We start from the raw sequence: 17,580 nt of genomic DNA on the forward strand, positions 1-17,580 counted from the left end.
ATCAAGGAAGTGAATATGCATCCACAATGTGCAAGCAACATAAAAAATGTGTTGCAAGTTACCTCCGTGGACAATAATGTTTTGAGTAAACATTCCCCCTCTCTTGCTCTGTCCGTTTCTCATCTAGCCAATGATGACTGCCAACCAATAGCAGTAGGAGGAATTTCAACCAATAACCATTATCCAGCATAAGTGTGGAATAGCGCCTTTCTATCCGATTATGATGGACCGCCAATAGTATGCAAAAGCCAATAACACGCCTTCTTCTGCAGCAGTGTGGGAGTATTAGCCTATGACGATGGCCCACCAATGGTAGCTACAAGAATTTAAACCAATATTCCCACTTCTCCATCACAAATGCAGGAAAACTCCCCTTTATAAGAGAACACAACACTGGTCTCTGACAGTGTTCTAGCAGTTTGGATACCAGAATATCCAGAATAAAATCCCAGCAGAAGGGTCGAAACATCAGTTATTTTAGGGAAAATATGACGCGGCCTAACAACCCAGAAGATTTTACCTTCAGCCTGAAATTTGTTGTTTAATGAATTAAATACATTGTCACTGTGTGTTTAAATAATACTGGAACTCTTAGAAGTCAAATAGTCCACAAATCACATATTAACATGTTGACAGCCATGAGGCCATTGGCAGACAGAGCAGAGCCTCACACCTGACACTGTGGGCCCACAGGCGGCCAGACAGTCCACTCTATTTAGTACAGTGTACAGTGCAGCACTATGAATTAATTTGTATTTTTTGATTAAGTTTACGCTGGTGTACGTGAAATCAGGTACTGTATCTTGATCAACATATTGACTTTTTTTTTTTTTTGCAACTTCACCTTCAGCAGAGTTTTTATTACTAATTCTTAAGAAATTTCATCATCGCTCTATGTCCATTATTAAAATTGACTGCTAATTCATATTTCGGTAAGAACAGTGAGATTTACTTTGTCACATAATACTAATATGAATGGTTTTCAATCAAATGGATCTTGTAGCATCTATCATTGGGATTGTGTGACATTGTAAACTTAAAAAACCACAAGTTTCAGTGATGAACAACAACCTGATGGTGTCAGAAGAATAAAATTTTAATACTGGTTACCCAGCATTATAGGAGTTTTTTGATAAAGAATGCATTTGTGGACACAACTGACAATGACAAAGTGACAATGGCAGTGGACTGCAAGAAATCTACAGCAAAAGATTTAAGAAGCCAGAACTGCTACCGAGGCTAAACTGGTAATACCTCAACAATGTGAGACCACATTTAGAGGGCACATTCATCCACAGTATATGTGTTATGTCAGCAAGCTTAATGTGACTGTGATTGTATTACAAAAATACCATCGAAAGATGTACTGTACTAAGCAGAGTGGAGCCTGAGGCACCTGACAGGCCCACTGCGTCAGGTGTGAGGCTCTGCTGTGTTTGCCAGTGTCCCTGTGACAGTCAGGTTTTAACAGAGCAGTCCTCTTCCATCCTGTGTAGCTATTGCTATGCTCTGTGTGTTGCATGTATCGTGTTTAATGGTTTGCAAATATCTGAGTACTAATTACAGGTTCTGAGAGCATCAAGCGATTCTGCTCTGTCATCTACTAAATGCTACCCCACCGCACAACTCATACTCAGTCACTTATTTATAAGCAGCCTGAAAACCAGCAGTCAAACTATAAACTTACCACCGTTGTCTTCGGTGTAGCTGCCACTGAATTCCAAAATCCACAACTCTCCTTTAGAGCAACAATAAGACCACAAGTCACCTTCATTCAATAAACTGCCTGAATCAAAATCATATCTCTGGTTCCATTTGATCCTCAGACAAACGTAGACCTTTCAGCGGGAATACACCTGTTTAAAGTCCAGGTAAGCTGAAATCATATGATCCTGATGAAGCACCACCATGTAAAGGACGTGATATGTTTGCTATCTGTTTCTATTTTCACTACAAATATTTAATGGGTAAAGTTTGTCTAATACAGACTCTTACTTTTACAATAAAACTTCCCCATTTGTGCTTCCAGATCCAGAATGGAAAATCTGTACAGAATACTACTAGCATTTGAAGCTATTAAGCTATAACTGCACTTTCAGATTATATTGTAATTGTTTGAGGAGCACTCCATGATGCTGAGGTGCATTCATTGGCCTTCAGATAATCTTACCGCAATTTTACTGAATACATCTTCCATACCACCAAATGTTAGGTGTGCAGCTTGGTTTCAACTATGAGTATTGGCAGTGGTTAGTATGACAGGAACCTTGATGGCACCCCAACACTCTCCTGGAATACTTACCAGGATATTTCACTGTTATTGTTTGTGTGAAGAGGGGTGCTAGACACTGCTAATTAAGTGTGACTAATCCAGTTGTTCATAGGTCTGTATAAAATGAAAAATCTAATAGCCAGCTTGTTCTTAAGTAAAGGTTATGCAGTACATTGATTCAAAGTTTGTGTTGAAAATGCAAAAAGATATCTACTGTCATTTACATGATTCGCAATGAAAAATATGATAGACTAACTGACGCTTTTATCTTGAATATTCATCTTCTGTGTTACAGCTTATGCAGAGGCCGTTGAAGCTGTACTTGGCTCCACATGAGACCTATCCAACTCAGCGTTCAAATGATCAACCACCTTCAGGAACTCCTGTTGAGATGGCAGACATGGCACAGATGGCCACATTTGTATATGATTTTTACATACAGAAAGTTCACGCCTTGAAGTCTGCTTTTTATGTGAGTGTTTCAGCATTCCTTGTGTATTCAGCAAATGCTTTAAAATATATAGCCGAAAATGTTTGTGTTTGAATAATAAATCATGGGAGAAGCCCATTAATTGGTGTTAGGTATACTGTAAAAGTAAATGATTTTGATATGTTTTTAGAAAATATTTTAATAAGTGAGCATGATGGTAATTTATACTACTTGAGAATACTAGAAGTGTGCATAAATATTGTCACTAACCCCCCCCCCTTTTTTTTCCCCTCTGCAACACTTAAGAAAATTGTCATTATTGCCATTATTATTTTGTATGTAGTAGAACCTATTGGAAATGGAAGTGAAATCACACATACATTAAATTGAATGTAGTGGTAGCTTTCTCAATTTGTCTTTCAATGCATTATGAAGCCTCTGTCCAGACCAGAAGCAACAAGATTGAATAATTTGTCTTTTTAATGTAACAGGAGAACATGCTTCCATTATACCATAAATTGTCAGTTATCAGCTGCTGCAAAACTGATTGGCCAGAAAATTGTGTTTCATTATAAAAGTAAAAAAAAAAAAAAAAGTAAATGTCTTTCTGTGATTCACAGAAAGTGCATGTTTAACAGACACAGAAACAAGAATAGTTTGGAGTTTAAAACCTGTGAACTTTCCAGGAAGTTCCTACTTAGATGATATAGATCCAGTCAGTATTTTTATTCCTGTTGCCAGTGCCAAAGACTGTTGGTGATAGCTCAAGAAATTTATTTTACGTTATTCAGTATGTAAACCAGTATGACGATATTCAGTCTGGAGTCATGCAATATTCGTGGAGCAATGAAATTTTGCAACCACATTCTGTACACTAATCTGATTTAATGTCATTAGAAATATTACCGCCATTAGCAATTATAGCAAATATATCTTTAAATGAAAGTATGATGTCAATTTCAGGCAGTATTCACTACAGTGATCAGATTATATTATGAAAGTCATGTGGTGGTGGTTTCCACAATAATACTGACAAATTTGTTCTACTAAGCAACACTATGAAAAGCTTTATATTATGCTTTGCATAGTAATAGTTTCAATGTTGGTATGTTGGTGCAGTCATATGAAGAAATAAGATGCATGTTTAGTGCTTAGTGTTCAGAGTTAAATTCAAAGATCTTTAGTGTCAATTCCAGCAGGGTTTAAAATGGCTAGAATCTAATGCTGACCTTTGTTGAGGCTTTCATTGTAAGTATAGTATGTACGATAAACATTTCATGTTTTACGAGGGTTGCCCAGAAAGTAAAGTACTGCTTTTTTTTTCCTTCCACAATTCTTTATTGAACATAATTAGATTTACACACACGAAAGAATGGTGTTTTATTTACACACCCTATTTTTTCACATAATCTCCATCCCATTCTATGGCCTTCCTCCAGCACTAAACAAGGGTATACGTGCCCTGTCAGTCCCAGTCCTTGCCCTGGTGGCGGAACCAGCACTTCACTGTGTGAATCGCCACCTCACCATCCTCCATGAATGGCATCCTTTAATGGCTAGTGACAACATCAGCCCACTACAACACGTCAGGTGTGACAGCCGTGGATGGTCTCCCTGACCACTGCGAATCGTGGAGCTCCATTGATCCACCTTCTGACAACCTCACCCTCCATGCACAGTGACTACCTGTACTTCTGTCAAGAGCAGGTGCTCCATATACATTGCACAAACATTTGTGATTATTCCACACAGTTTCTTTCTCTACAGTGAGAAATTCAATGATGGCACATTGCCTCTTAACATACATGACTTACAGACACCATTTTGAAACTGTCCTGCAGTTACACTATATGTCAGAAATGCTGGAAACTTAGCGTGCTCACTCAGGAGACTTCAAATAACACGTATATAATGTTTCGGATTCGTAGTACTGTTTTCGGCAGAGTGATGCATTACTTTCTGAGCAACCCTCATAGGTTCAGTACAAAGGTGGACTGCCACTGAAAGTTTATTGAGTCCTGGCAGACACAGCATATTATATAAATTGATCAAATACAATAAAGTTCAATGAAACACAGTTCTTGTAGTTGCAATTGTATGTTGTTGTTGTTGTTGTTGTTGTTGTTGTTGTGGTCTACAGTCCAGAGACTGGGTTGATGCTGCTCTCCATGATACTCAATCCTGTGCAAGCTTCTTCTTCTCCAAGAACCTACTGCAACCTACATCCTTCTGAATCTGCTTAGTGTATTCATCTCTTAGTCTCCCTCTACGATTTTTACCTTCCTCGCTGCCCTCCAGTACTAAATTGGTGATCACTTGATGCCTCAGAACATTTCCTATCAACTGATCCCTTCTTCTAGTCAAGTTGTGCCACAAATTTCTCTTCTCCCCAATTCTGTGCAGTACCTTCTCGTTAGTTACATGATCTACCCATCTAATCTCCAGCATTCTTCTGTAACATCACATTTCAAAAGCTTCTATTGTCTTCTTGTCTAAACTATTTATCATCCACGTTTCACTTCCATACAGGGCTGCACTCTATACAAATGCTTTCAGAAAGGACTTCCTGACATTTAAATCTACACTCGATGTTAACAAATTTCTCTTCTTCAGAAACACTTTCTTTGCCATTGACAGTCTACATTTTATATCCTCTCTACTTCGACCATCATCTGTTATTTTGCTCCCCAAATAGCAAAGTAATAGATTACTTTATTACTTTGCTAATCTAATCCTCACAGCATCATCTGATTTAATTCGATTACATTCCATTATCCTCGTTTTGCTTTTGTTGATGTTCATCTTATATCCTCCTTTCAAGACACTGTCCATTCCGTTCAACTGCTCTTCCAGGTCCTTTGCTGTCTCTGACAGAATTACAATGTCATTGGCAAACCCCAAAGTTTTTATTTCTTCTCCATGGATTATAATTCCTACTCCAAATTTTTCTTTTGTTTCCTTTACTGCTTGCTCAATATACAGATTGAATAACATTTGAGATAGGCTACAACCCTGTCTCACTCCCTTCCCAACCACTGTTTCCCTTCTATGACCCTCAACTCTTATAACTGCCATCTGGTACCTGTACAAATTGTAAATAGTCTTTTTCTCCCTGTATTTCACCCCTGTCACCTTCAGAATTTGAAAGAGATTATTCCAGTCAACATTGTCAAAAGCTTTCTCTAAGTCTACAAATGCTAGAAAAATAGGTACGCTTTTCCTTAATCTATCTTCCAAAATAAGTTGTAGGGTCAGTATTGCCTCACATGTTCCAACATTTCTACGGAATTCAAACTGATCTTCCCCAAGGTTGGCTTCTACCTGGTTTTCCATTCGTCTGTAAAGAATTTTTGTTAGTATTTTGCTTCCATGACTTATTAAACTAATAGTCCGGCAGTTTTCACACCTGTCAACACCTGCTTTCTTTGGGCTGGGAATTATTATATTCTTCTTGAAGTCTGGAGGTATTTCACCTGTCTCATACATCTTGCTCACCAGATGGAAAAACTTTGTCATGGCTGGCTCTCCCAAGGCTATCAGTAGCTCTAATGGAATATTGTCTACTCCCGGGGCCTTGTTGCGTCTTAGGTCTTTCAGTGCTTTGTCTGACTCTTCACACAATATCATATCTCCCATTTCATCTTCATCTATGTCCTCTTCCATTTCCATAATACTGCTCTCAAGTATTGTATAAACCCTCTATATACTCCTTCCACGTTTCTGCTTTCCCTATTTTGCTTAGAACTGGTTTTCCATCTGAGCTCTTGATATTCATAGAAGAGGTTCTCTTTTCTCCAATGGTCTCTTTAATTTTCCTGTAGTCAGTATCTATCTTACCCCTAGTGATATGTGCCTCTACATCCTTACATTTGTCCTCTAGCCATCCCTGCCTAGCCATTTTGCACTTCCTGTCGATCTCATTTTTGAGACAATTGTCCTCCTTTTTCATTTACTGCATTTTTATATTTTCTCCTTTCATCAATGGAATCCGATATCTCTTCTGTTACCCACGGATTTCTACTAGCTCTCATCTTTTTACCTACGAGATCCTTTGTGGCCTTCACTATTTCATCTTTCAGAGCTACCCATTCTTCTTCTACTGTATTTCTTTCCACTGAATTTGTCAATTGTTCCCTAATGCTCTCTCTGAAACTCTCTACAACCTCTGGTTCTTTAAGTTTATCCAGATCCCATCTCCTTAAATTCCCACCTTTCTGCAGTTTCTTCAGTTTTATTGTACAGTTCATAACTGCCCCTGGAAACGTCTTGCAGGTTAAGACCTGTTTCCTAAATCTCTGTCTTACCATTATATAATCTATCTGAAACCTTCCAGTGTCTCCAAGCCTCTTCCACGTATATAATCTTCTTTCATGATTCTTAAACCAAGTGTTAGCTATGAGTAAGTTATGCTCTGCACAAAATTCTACCAGGCGGCTTCCTCTTTCATTCCGTAGCCCCATTCCATATTCACCCACTACTTTTCCTTCTCTTCCTTTTCCTACTATCGAATTCCAGTCCCCCATGCCAATTAAATTTTTGTCTCCCTTTAGTATCTGAATAATTTCTTTTATCTCATCATACATTTCTTCAATCTCTTCGTCATCTGCGGAGCTAGTTGGCATATAAAGTTGTACTATTGTTGTAGGTGTGGGCTTCGTGTCTATCTTGGCTACGATAATGTGTTCACTATGCTGTTCATAGTAGCTTACCTGCACTCCTATTTTTTTATTCATTGTTAAAGCTACTCCTGCATTACCCCTATTTGATTTTGTGTTTATAACCCTGTATTCACCTGACCAAACGTCTTGTTCCTCCTGCCACTGAACTTCACTAATTCCCACTATATCTAATTTTAACCGATCCATTTCCCTTTTTAAATTTTCTAACCTACCTGCCCAATTAAGGGATCTGACATTCCATGCTCCGATTCGTTGAACGCCAGTTTTCTTTCTCCTGATAACGACGTCCTCCTGAGTACTCCCTTCCTGGAGATCCAAATGGGGGCTATTTTACCTCCAGAATATTTTACCCAAGAGGACGCCATCACCATTGAACCATACAGTAAAGCTGCATGCCCTCGGGAAAAATTACAGCTGTAGTTTCCCTTGCTTTCAGCTGTTCGCCGTACCATCAGAGCAAGGCCGTATCGGTTAATGTTACAAGGCCAGATCAGTCAATCATCCAGACTGTTGCCCCTGCAACTACTGAAGAGGCTGATCCCCCTCTTCAGGAACCATATGTTTGCCTGGCCTCACAACAGATACCCCTCCATTGTGGTTGCACTTGCAGTACGGCTATCTGTATGATTGAGACACGCGAGCCTTCCCACCAGTGGCAAGGTCCATGGTTCAGGGGGGGGGGGGGGGGGGCAGTTGTATATGTTCTACAAATTAGTTGTATGAAACTGAGGGTCACAGTTCAGAAGAACATTCTACCCACAATCCTTCCCACCCCTGTCGCTTGCCCGCTTGCCAAAGTGGTATTCTGGCACCATTCACTCTAAGAAATTGCTGGTCCATCTTTATGCTACACCTATTCTCAACCCCTTGTCACATGGTCCATAGGCCTGTGGAAGACCCAGGGTGCAAGATCTGCCCTTTGTAACTATCCTGCACATTTTATTTCAGTCATGTCACAGACAAGTCCTATCCTGTCCAGAGGTAGGATACCTGTAAAAGCAGTACTGTCAGATACCATCTCTGGTGTAACTTTTGCACACACTTTTATGTGGGCATGACCACCACCAAGTGATCCATTCAAGTGAATGTCCATCACCAAACAGCAGCAGAGCTGACCACTCATTAGTAGAACACACTGCTGAGCACAACATTGGTAAGTGATTCACAACCCTTGCCTTTTGTATCCTTCCTACCACCAACACTAACTTTTCTGAAGTATGTAGATGGGAAATGTCCATTCAACACTTGTTTTTAGCCCCCAGTTTATGCTAGCTTTGTCCCACACCCACCTTCACCCTTGCCCCAAGCACCCCACTTCACTTCATTCTGCACTTAAACCATCTTGTCCACAGTATCCCTCCTCTTTTGTTCCATCTTCCCCTCTCAGTTCACTGCTCCAAGTCACTGAATACCACACACAATTCTCTCAGCCTGTGTCAGAATAAGTTCACAGATGCAACGTTCCTACCCTGTGCACTTGCTGCCACTATGTCCCAGCTGTCAGCCACTGTTCCTTCCACTCTTTTCTCACACACTTCTGCTGATACAGCCCCTCAATCAATTTGAGTTGTAGTCTGGTGTAATCTAGATCTATATCTATACTCTGCAAACGACAGTGAGCTATGTGGCAGTAGGTATGTCCCATTGTACCAGTTATTAGGGGTTCTTCTTGTTCCATTCATGTGTGGAGCACAGGTTGAATGATTGTTTGAATGCCTATGTACATACAGTAATTATCGTATCCTCACTGTCTCTGTGTGCGATATGTAAAGGATGTAGTATATCTCTAGAGTAATCATATAAAGCTGGTTCTTGAAACTTCGTTAATGCACTTCCTCGTGATACGTCTATCTGCAAGAGCCTGCCAGTTCAGTTCCTTCAGTATTTCTTGACACTCTCCCACAGAGTAAACAAATCTGTGACCATTCGTGCTGCCCTTCTCTATATGCATACAATATCCCCTGTTAGTCCTATCTGGTACAGGTCCCACACACTTGAGTGATATTTTAGAACTCCCTAGTATTCTACTAATAAAGTGAAGTCTGCCACCTGCTTTATACACAACTGAACCTAGTGATTATTTCATTTCATATCCCTACAAAGTGTTATGCCTAGGTATTTTTATGAGTTTATTGATTCCAACAGAGACTCACTGATATAGGATACTATGTTTTTTCGTTTTGCGAAGTGCAAAATTTTACATTTAAATGTAATTGACTGGCGCAGTGTAACCATGTAGTAGTACGTGTTCGTGCACATGAATGTGTATATGTATTGTGTAGTATGCTCTATAGAACATCATCAGTCTTACATATGTGCCTACTGATAACTCTGGCAGTGAGCTGTTACTTTTACTCCTCCCATTATGTACAGACTACCAAGCACTTCCCATTGCTGTATTCATTTTGTGGTGTACCTACTGAACCTAGACCAACTAGGGAAAAATTATTTTGAGTCAAAAGGTAACATTAAGTGCACAAATACATTAAATGCTGTCTGTCATGTAGTAACTCTGCTGCACTCATTCACTGGCTTAGTCTGATACATACTGAGAAATAAGTTCAGTGCTGATTTTTTATGGAGGGAGCAGAGTGGAAATTGCATCTGTTGACTGAATGTAGCCACAGTTCTCTCTACCTTGCCATCTGATTTGTGATTTAATGGATCAGTTGGTAAATGTGTAAAATATATTGTGGTGAAAAAAAAGGAAAAGGAATTAAGCAATCGGTTTTGAACTATATCAACAGTATACACACATAAACACTCACGCAAACGCAACTCACACACATGACTGTAGTCTCAGGCAACTATAACCACAGTGTGGTTTCAGTTGCCTGAGACTGTAGTCGTGTGTGTAATGCGTCCATGTCTGCTGAGGGAAAGAGAAAGGTCTCAGAGTTACTTGTCCTGGTACGCAATATTGTAGACAGGATGACGTGTACCACATCAGGTAATCACTCACTGTCACTTAATGTTTGTCTTGCTGTGAGACCTATTCAATGCGTATGCATATCTGATACAGTAAACATAGTTTGGTACACATTTTCAGAGTATTCAGACGTGCTCGTTGTGTATAGCAAAGCTGGACGTAAGGGAAGCACTGATAGTTGGCTGTATCATGAATGCTTTCTGCTATGCAGCATGCCATTACACAAACTTTTTCCCCAGTTATGCAGTGGCTTTGAGAAACAGTTACCTTCATCATGAGAGGGCGTCATGGCAATGGCCTGAATTTGAAGAAGATGTAGTGTATCATGCTGAAGAAGACCTGTTAAGCACTCAAACAATTGCATGTACAATGGGTGTTACTCACAGTATCGTGTGGGACAGTGTGCTTGAGCAACTACATCTGTACCACTTACAAAGGGTACATGCTATTGGTCTACCCAATTTTCCACAATGCATTGCCTATGGCATATGGTTCCTGCACTGCGACATCAACACAGCCATTTCTACATTGAGTTCTGTTCACAGATGAATGTGAGTTCACTACGAACTGTCTTCTTAATTCGTGAAACAGACATGTCTTGGGAGATGAAAACCCTCGTACCACACATGTTCAGGGGTTTCAGCACTGGTTTGGTATTAACATGTGGACAGGTATTCTGAATGGTCATACCTCCTTCCACTCAAGCTGATTGCTCCTTCATACTTCATCTTCCTGCAAAAATATTAAACCTGGTTCTTGGGATCTATGCCACTGAATGTCCATCAGGCAATGCAATTTCTGCATGATGGTGCTCCACCTCACTTCTCACATGTGGTTCAGAGGCATCTCAACAGATGATATGGTGAAAGATGGATAGGCCAAGGTGTTCCAACTGTTTGGCCGCCACAATGACTGGATTTAACTCCTATGGACTACTTCTTGTGGGTCATATGCAAAGTTTAATTCTTGCAGAAACAGAGGAAGATGTGCTGGCACAAGTTCTGGTCACTTCACTAGAAATTGAAGAGAGACCAAGTGGAAGGAGAGAGCGTACAAGAACCTGCTTCATAGATACTTGTCTATAACAACATTGGTGGTCACCACATCAACCCACTGTTAGAATGCATCAGTACTGTTCCGTATGTACAGTATGGTATGCTATTTTTTGTTTTGGAGTACTGTAAACATCTAATTTTTGAGTGTTAATAGAAACAAATGTGCTTAAGTGAAAAAATGAATTTTTGTTATGTTTGTTTTTGAATTGTTACCTAATAATCGTTCTGCAACATGCCTAATTCAGTTCCTCAAGGAGAAGTGGATGAGTTACACATTTGACTTGAAACTGTCATAGAAGGGAAACGGTACATTTCCAGACATTGATTACATACTCACTCCCCTCTACAAGTCCTAGAAGTTTGTAACAGGAATTTTCGAACACACTGTATTTGGTAATGAAATTTGTCATAAATAATTCATCACAGTTTGAGAAGAACAGAGATGTACATACCAGCAACACCAGATGAAAAAATGACATTGATTACCCATTATTAAAGCTGTCAGTGGCTCAGAAAGAAGTTCAATATCCAGCAAAAAAACTTTTTTGATCATTTGCCCAATAACATAAAATGTCTGATAGGTAGCAAAGCAAGTTTTAAAACTAATTTAAAATCATTTTTCGGGGACAACTCCCCACATCCCATAGATAAATATCCTATGATAAACTGGTAAAAAAAAAAAAAAAAAAAAAAAAAAAAGGAGGAGGAGGTTGCATGGGCAGGACCAAAAAACTGTAATGTATGTTAACACTAATCATGTATACATATCCTGTAAACTGACCCATTCCATATCATTTTGATTAAAGAATCGTTCACATGATCTATGGAAAATGTAACTGTCTAAACTAACTAAATTAGGTATTTGGTCTAATCCTGTCCAATAACAGTAAGCAGGGTACTTAAACAATGGAAAGGGTAGATTGCTACGCACCACAGTTGAATCACAGACAGGTGCAATTTAAAAGACTGCTAAAATAATTAAGCTTTCAAACAATGTCCTTCTTTTGAAATAGAAAATATTCACACAAGTACAACACACGTGCCACTGTCTCAGAGTGCTGGGGACCAACTACATCGGATATGAGCAGCAGTCTGCTGGGCGCTGTGTGATGAGAGTATGGGGCGGCGGTGGGGGTAAGAGGGGACACATGGGAAGTGGAGGCGGATTGATAGCAGGATAGCAGTAGGGTAAGATGCTGTGCTGTCTATGGGAGCATGAACGGACATGGTGAGGACAGGATAGGGGTGCTGTATGCAGTGACGGGGCTGTGATGGAGGGGGAGGGGTTCAGGGGTGGGGGGAAGAGAAAAGTGCAGAATAGGAAAGGACTATGTAGGTGTGATGATGGTATAGAACGTGTACGTAGTTCAGGAGTAGGAGCATGGGAGCATAGAAGGGGTTAGGTAGATGGAGGACAGGGATTAGCGAAAGCTGAGGCCAGCCAAGTTACAGAAATGAAGGATATGTTGCGAGGAGAGTTCTCACCAGCAAAATTCAGAAAACTGTTTTTGGCAGGAAGAATCCAGATGTTTCAGGCTGTGAACCAGTCATTAAAGTGAAGCACATCATGTTCAGCAACTGTGTGGTCCAACTGTCTATTGGCTGCAATTTGGCAGTGGTCCTTCAAGTGGACTGACAGCTTCTTGGTTGCCTTAGTTGTTGTGCCCACATAGAAAGTTGCACAGTGGTTGCTGCCTTTGATATGATAGGAGATGCCTGTGACAGATCTAGATTTGATGGTAGTGGGGGGATGTGTGGGACAGGTCTTGCAATTAGATCTATTGTATGGATATGAGCCATGAGACAAGGTGCTGAGAGTATGCTGGAGTTGAGGTGGACAAGAATCTTATGTAGGATTGGTGGGCTCAGATGACCAATGTTGGGAGGATATCCCTCATTTCAGGGTTCAAAGGGAGGTAGTTGAAACCCTGGTGGAGAGCACAATTCAGTTGCTCCAGTCCTAAATGGTACTGAGTCATGACAGAAGTGCTCCTTTGTGGCTGAGTAGTGGGTATGTGAAAAGTGATGGGTGATTGGAGAGGCAAGGCATGGGAGATCTGTTTCTGGACAAGGTTGGAAAGGTAATTTCTGTTTGTGAAAGCTTCAGTGATACCCTTGGCATATTTGGAGAGGGACTGCTCGTCATTACAGTTGCAACAACACTGGGTGGGAGACTGTATGGAAGGAACTTCTTGGTGTAGTACGGTAGGTGCTGTCAAAGTGGAGGTGTTGTTGGTGATTGGTATGTTTGACATGGACAGAAGTGGTGATTGTATGTAGAGGTCAACATTGAGGAAGGTGGCTTGTTGAGTTGATGAGTACCAGGTGAAATGAATAAGTGAATGGGACAGAAGGTTTGGAGTTCTGGAGAAATGTGGGTAGTGTGTCCTCAACCTTATGAATATGTCATTAATGAATCTCAATCAGGTGAGGAGTTTTGGATTGTGGGTGTTTAGGAAGGGTTCCTCTAGATTATTCGTGTACAGGTTCTCATAGGATGCGGCTGCCCATTGCTGTACCACGATTTGTTTGCAGGTGATCCCTTCAAAGGAGAAATAGTTGTGAGTGATCATATATTTTGTCATGGTGAGCAAGATGGAGGTTGTAAGTTTGGAGTAACTCATGTATTGGGGAAGGTAGTGTTCAGTAGTGACAAGTCCATGAGCATTGGGGATGTTAGTGTAGAGGGAGGTGGCATCGACAGTGATGAGCAGCATGTAGGGTGATAAAGGAATGGGAACTGTAGAGAGCTGATGGAGAAAATGGTTGGTATCTTTAAAAGATACTATTGGATAGTTTCAACTGTTTGCTGTATTTCAAAAGAGCATGTTTTCAACTTATAGCACATATGGCATTATGCCATAATAAAAAAAAAACAAAAATGATACGATACAGTACTGGTATACTCTGTCATAGCCGGTCCCAAGCCCGGTTGAAAAAGGTGGAGGGGGAGGAGTAACATCTCATAAAAAAAACCTTGGTTCACCTGGCCCGGGTGATAGTACTTCATGAGGGCCCCTTGCCAGGGACACGGTGTAGACCTCAACGGCAGTGAAGGCGGAGATGAAGATCATCGGTACGGCGGAACTGGCGGAAGAGGCAACCTCGCTTTTTGCCATACTATAAAAGCTATCGTCCAAGGTTGTTTGGACAAAGGGCACGACGGTTCCAAAGGTTAGTGGCGGTAACCCTACAGCGTCTGTTCCACATGTTAGTGGCGGCTGATCTATAAAACTCACAAGTGGAACTCTGAGCTTAACCAGACTGAAATCTCAATTTCAGTCACAAACCCAGTCCAATTAAATCAACATGGATACAGCACCTTCAAAGACAAATTACCCCAGTGGGTCAAATCCCACGGTTGAAAAACCGCAAGTGGTCTATTCGGATTCTGGGGACACCACAGAAGTGTGCATGGAGGTAAATCGGAGTACCTCAAAACCCCGTAATAAGAAAATCGAACCAAAATCTAGAATTTGGCTAATGACATTTAATGTAAGTTCTCTCTTAAAAATGGGAAAACTAAAAAACATCCTGGACAAATCCAGAGAACATAAAATCAAAATTATTGCATTTCAGGAATCACGATATACAGATGAAAATCTTTTTGATTTGGAAGGATACAGGATATACAAAGGAAAACCTGGAAAACGAGCCATGGCAAATTGTACACAATTTGGAACTGGATTTATAATAGATACATCAATACTTGATTCAGTCGCAACTTTCAAATCTTACTCGGGTCGGCTCTCCACGATGACAATAAAATCAGCTAATAAGATATACAGCCTAATCAACGGACATGCAGCAACTACCATCACTAACAAAAACAAAATAGAAGAATTCTGGGACCAATTAGATAATATTCTCCAAAAAATCCCAAATAACCATCTCAAAATCCTTATGGGCGATTTCAATGCACAAATCGGTAAAGAAAAGAAATATCGATATTGGGTAGGTAAATGGTCAGGGCATACACAGACCAACCGGAATGGCATGCGACTCATTGAAATCTGCAAAAACCATGACCTATTTTTCAAATCAACATTTTTCAAGAAAAGAGCCTCGAAAACGAAAACTTGGATCTCACCTAATCCATTACTAGGTGAATTTCAGTTGGATCATGTAATGATCTCCCGCGTAAATACAGTAGAAATCATGAAACTTAAAGTCCTTAATGGACTAGACCTAGATTCCGACCATTACCCAACAAAATTCTCCCTAGATATCATTCCAGAAAAAAGAAAATTCACTAAGAAATCTCCACACCGTAAATATGATGTACAAAAGATAAATGGCAATGAACAATTTACAAAAGAAACGCAAAATTTAAAACCACAAAATTGGCAACAACTGCAAGCAGGACTTTTAAATGCAGCTGAAACTGTAGCACCGCAAACAAGAACACGTAAACACCCATGTTGGACAGATGAGTGTGACCAACTGATAAATCTCAGACAACAGGTGTGGCAAAATTGGTTGTGCAACAAAAATCAAAAGACCCTGGAAGATCTCGAAGATACCAGGAAAACAGTCACAAAAGCAATACGAACAGTCCGTAAACAACACGAAGGCAGAAAATTGCAAGACATAGAAAATGATTTCAAGAAAAACAATTCCCGATATTTCTACAGAGTATTCAAACAAAAATTAACAAAGTACTCTCCTCCATCACTCCAGTTCAAAAATGACCATGGGGAAATTGCTCATACCAACACCAAAAACTGTGAAATTCTTGCAAAATACTTTTCTAAATTACTGAATTGTGAAAAGCCTGCAGAAAAATTTGAGTTCCGTCGTACACAACGCAACCCAGACTCAAAGCCACCAAGTTTACAAGAGATCAAAGAGATAATTCAGTCACTGAAAAATAACAAAGCATCAGGAGAAGACCAAATCATCGCAGAATTATGGAAAAATGCAGGAGAAAATCTTATTGCAAAACTCAAAGAAATTATACATGAAATCTGGAAAACTGAAAAAATCCCCACAGATTGGAAGACTGCAATCATACATCCTCTGTACAAAAAAGGAAGTAAAACAGACCCCAACAACTATCGTGGAATCTCTTTATTGTCAATAACATACAAAATTCTATCTAAAGCCCTACTAAACCGCGCAGAACCTCAGCTGGATTCAAAACTAGGCGAATACCAAGGTGGGTTCAGAAAAGTTCGAACTTGCGTAGAACAGATCCTTAACTTGAAAAACTCAGTGAAATATTTACATAGTACTTCAAACAAAAGTTATGTCATCACGTTTGTCGACTTTAAAAAAGCATATGTCGGTATAGACCGAGAATCCCTTTTTGAAGTATTAGCAGAATTTGGACTAGATCAAAAGACAACAAACATCATAAAAGAAACACTCACGGAGACCAAATCCAAAGTAAAATTTATGGGAGAATTGAGCACAGAATTTGAAATAGACACAGGAGTACGACAAGGGGATGTACTGTCCCCAGTGCTCTTCAATTGTGCTCTTGAAAAAGTTGTTAGAGAATGGAAAAAAGCAGGTGCACCTGCATACAGACTGGGACCAAGACATAAGGGCATAGAATTACACTGTTTAGCATTTGCTGATGACATGGCACTGATCGCACAAGACATTACTGATGCACAGAAACAGCTAGAATTATTACAAGAACAGGCAGCTAAAATAGGATTACAAATTTCATTTGAAAAAACAAAATTTATGACTGACTTCAAAGATGCACCTTCTGATCTCAAAATTGGTAATAACTACATCTCTCTAGTAAAAGAATTTAAATATTTAGGTGAATGGATTGCAGAAAATTGTAATGAAAAGAAATCTGTCAGATCAAGAATCCAGAAAATGGAGATGGCGTTTCAGTTAACAAAAAACATTTACAACAAAAAGAGTCTCTCGTGGAACTGCAAGAAACGACACTACACAACAGTAATTAGACCTGAAGCTCTCTACGCATCCGAGACACTAAACCTTTAACACAGAACACTAAAAGAGGAATTAGAAGTGAAAGAACGTAAGATAATGAGGAAAATTCTAGGACCAAGAACTAAAGATGGGGTACATTATCCAAAACTCAATGCAGAAATATATAAAAATATCTCCAAAATAACAGACAAATGCGCATGAGAAGAATCCAATTCATGGGGCACTTAGAAAGAATGGACTCAAACAGGTTAACGCACAAAATCCATACATTTTTAAAGAACAAAACTACAAGACCGAAC

General features: G+C 39.8%; 1 protein-coding gene across 1 annotated transcript in view; it reads left to right on the forward strand.

Moving 5' to 3' along the window:
• The window catches only part of LOC124608554 (RNA helicase aquarius), a 339,510-nt gene that overhangs the window by 319,980 nt on the left and 1,950 nt on the right, over nt 1-17,580 (forward strand). The window contains exon 26 of the mRNA XM_047139996.1: nt 2,568-2,744. Within this exon, the coding sequence (XP_046995952.1) occupies nt 2,568-2,744 (177 nt within the window). The remainder of the gene's footprint in view (nt 1-2,567; nt 2,745-17,580) is intronic.

The sequence above is a fragment of the Schistocerca americana genome, chromosome 1, assembly GCF_021461395.2.
Source record: "Schistocerca americana isolate TAMUIC-IGC-003095 chromosome 1, iqSchAmer2.1, whole genome shotgun sequence".
Taxonomy (NCBI): Eukaryota; Metazoa; Arthropoda; class Insecta; order Orthoptera; family Acrididae; genus Schistocerca; species Schistocerca americana.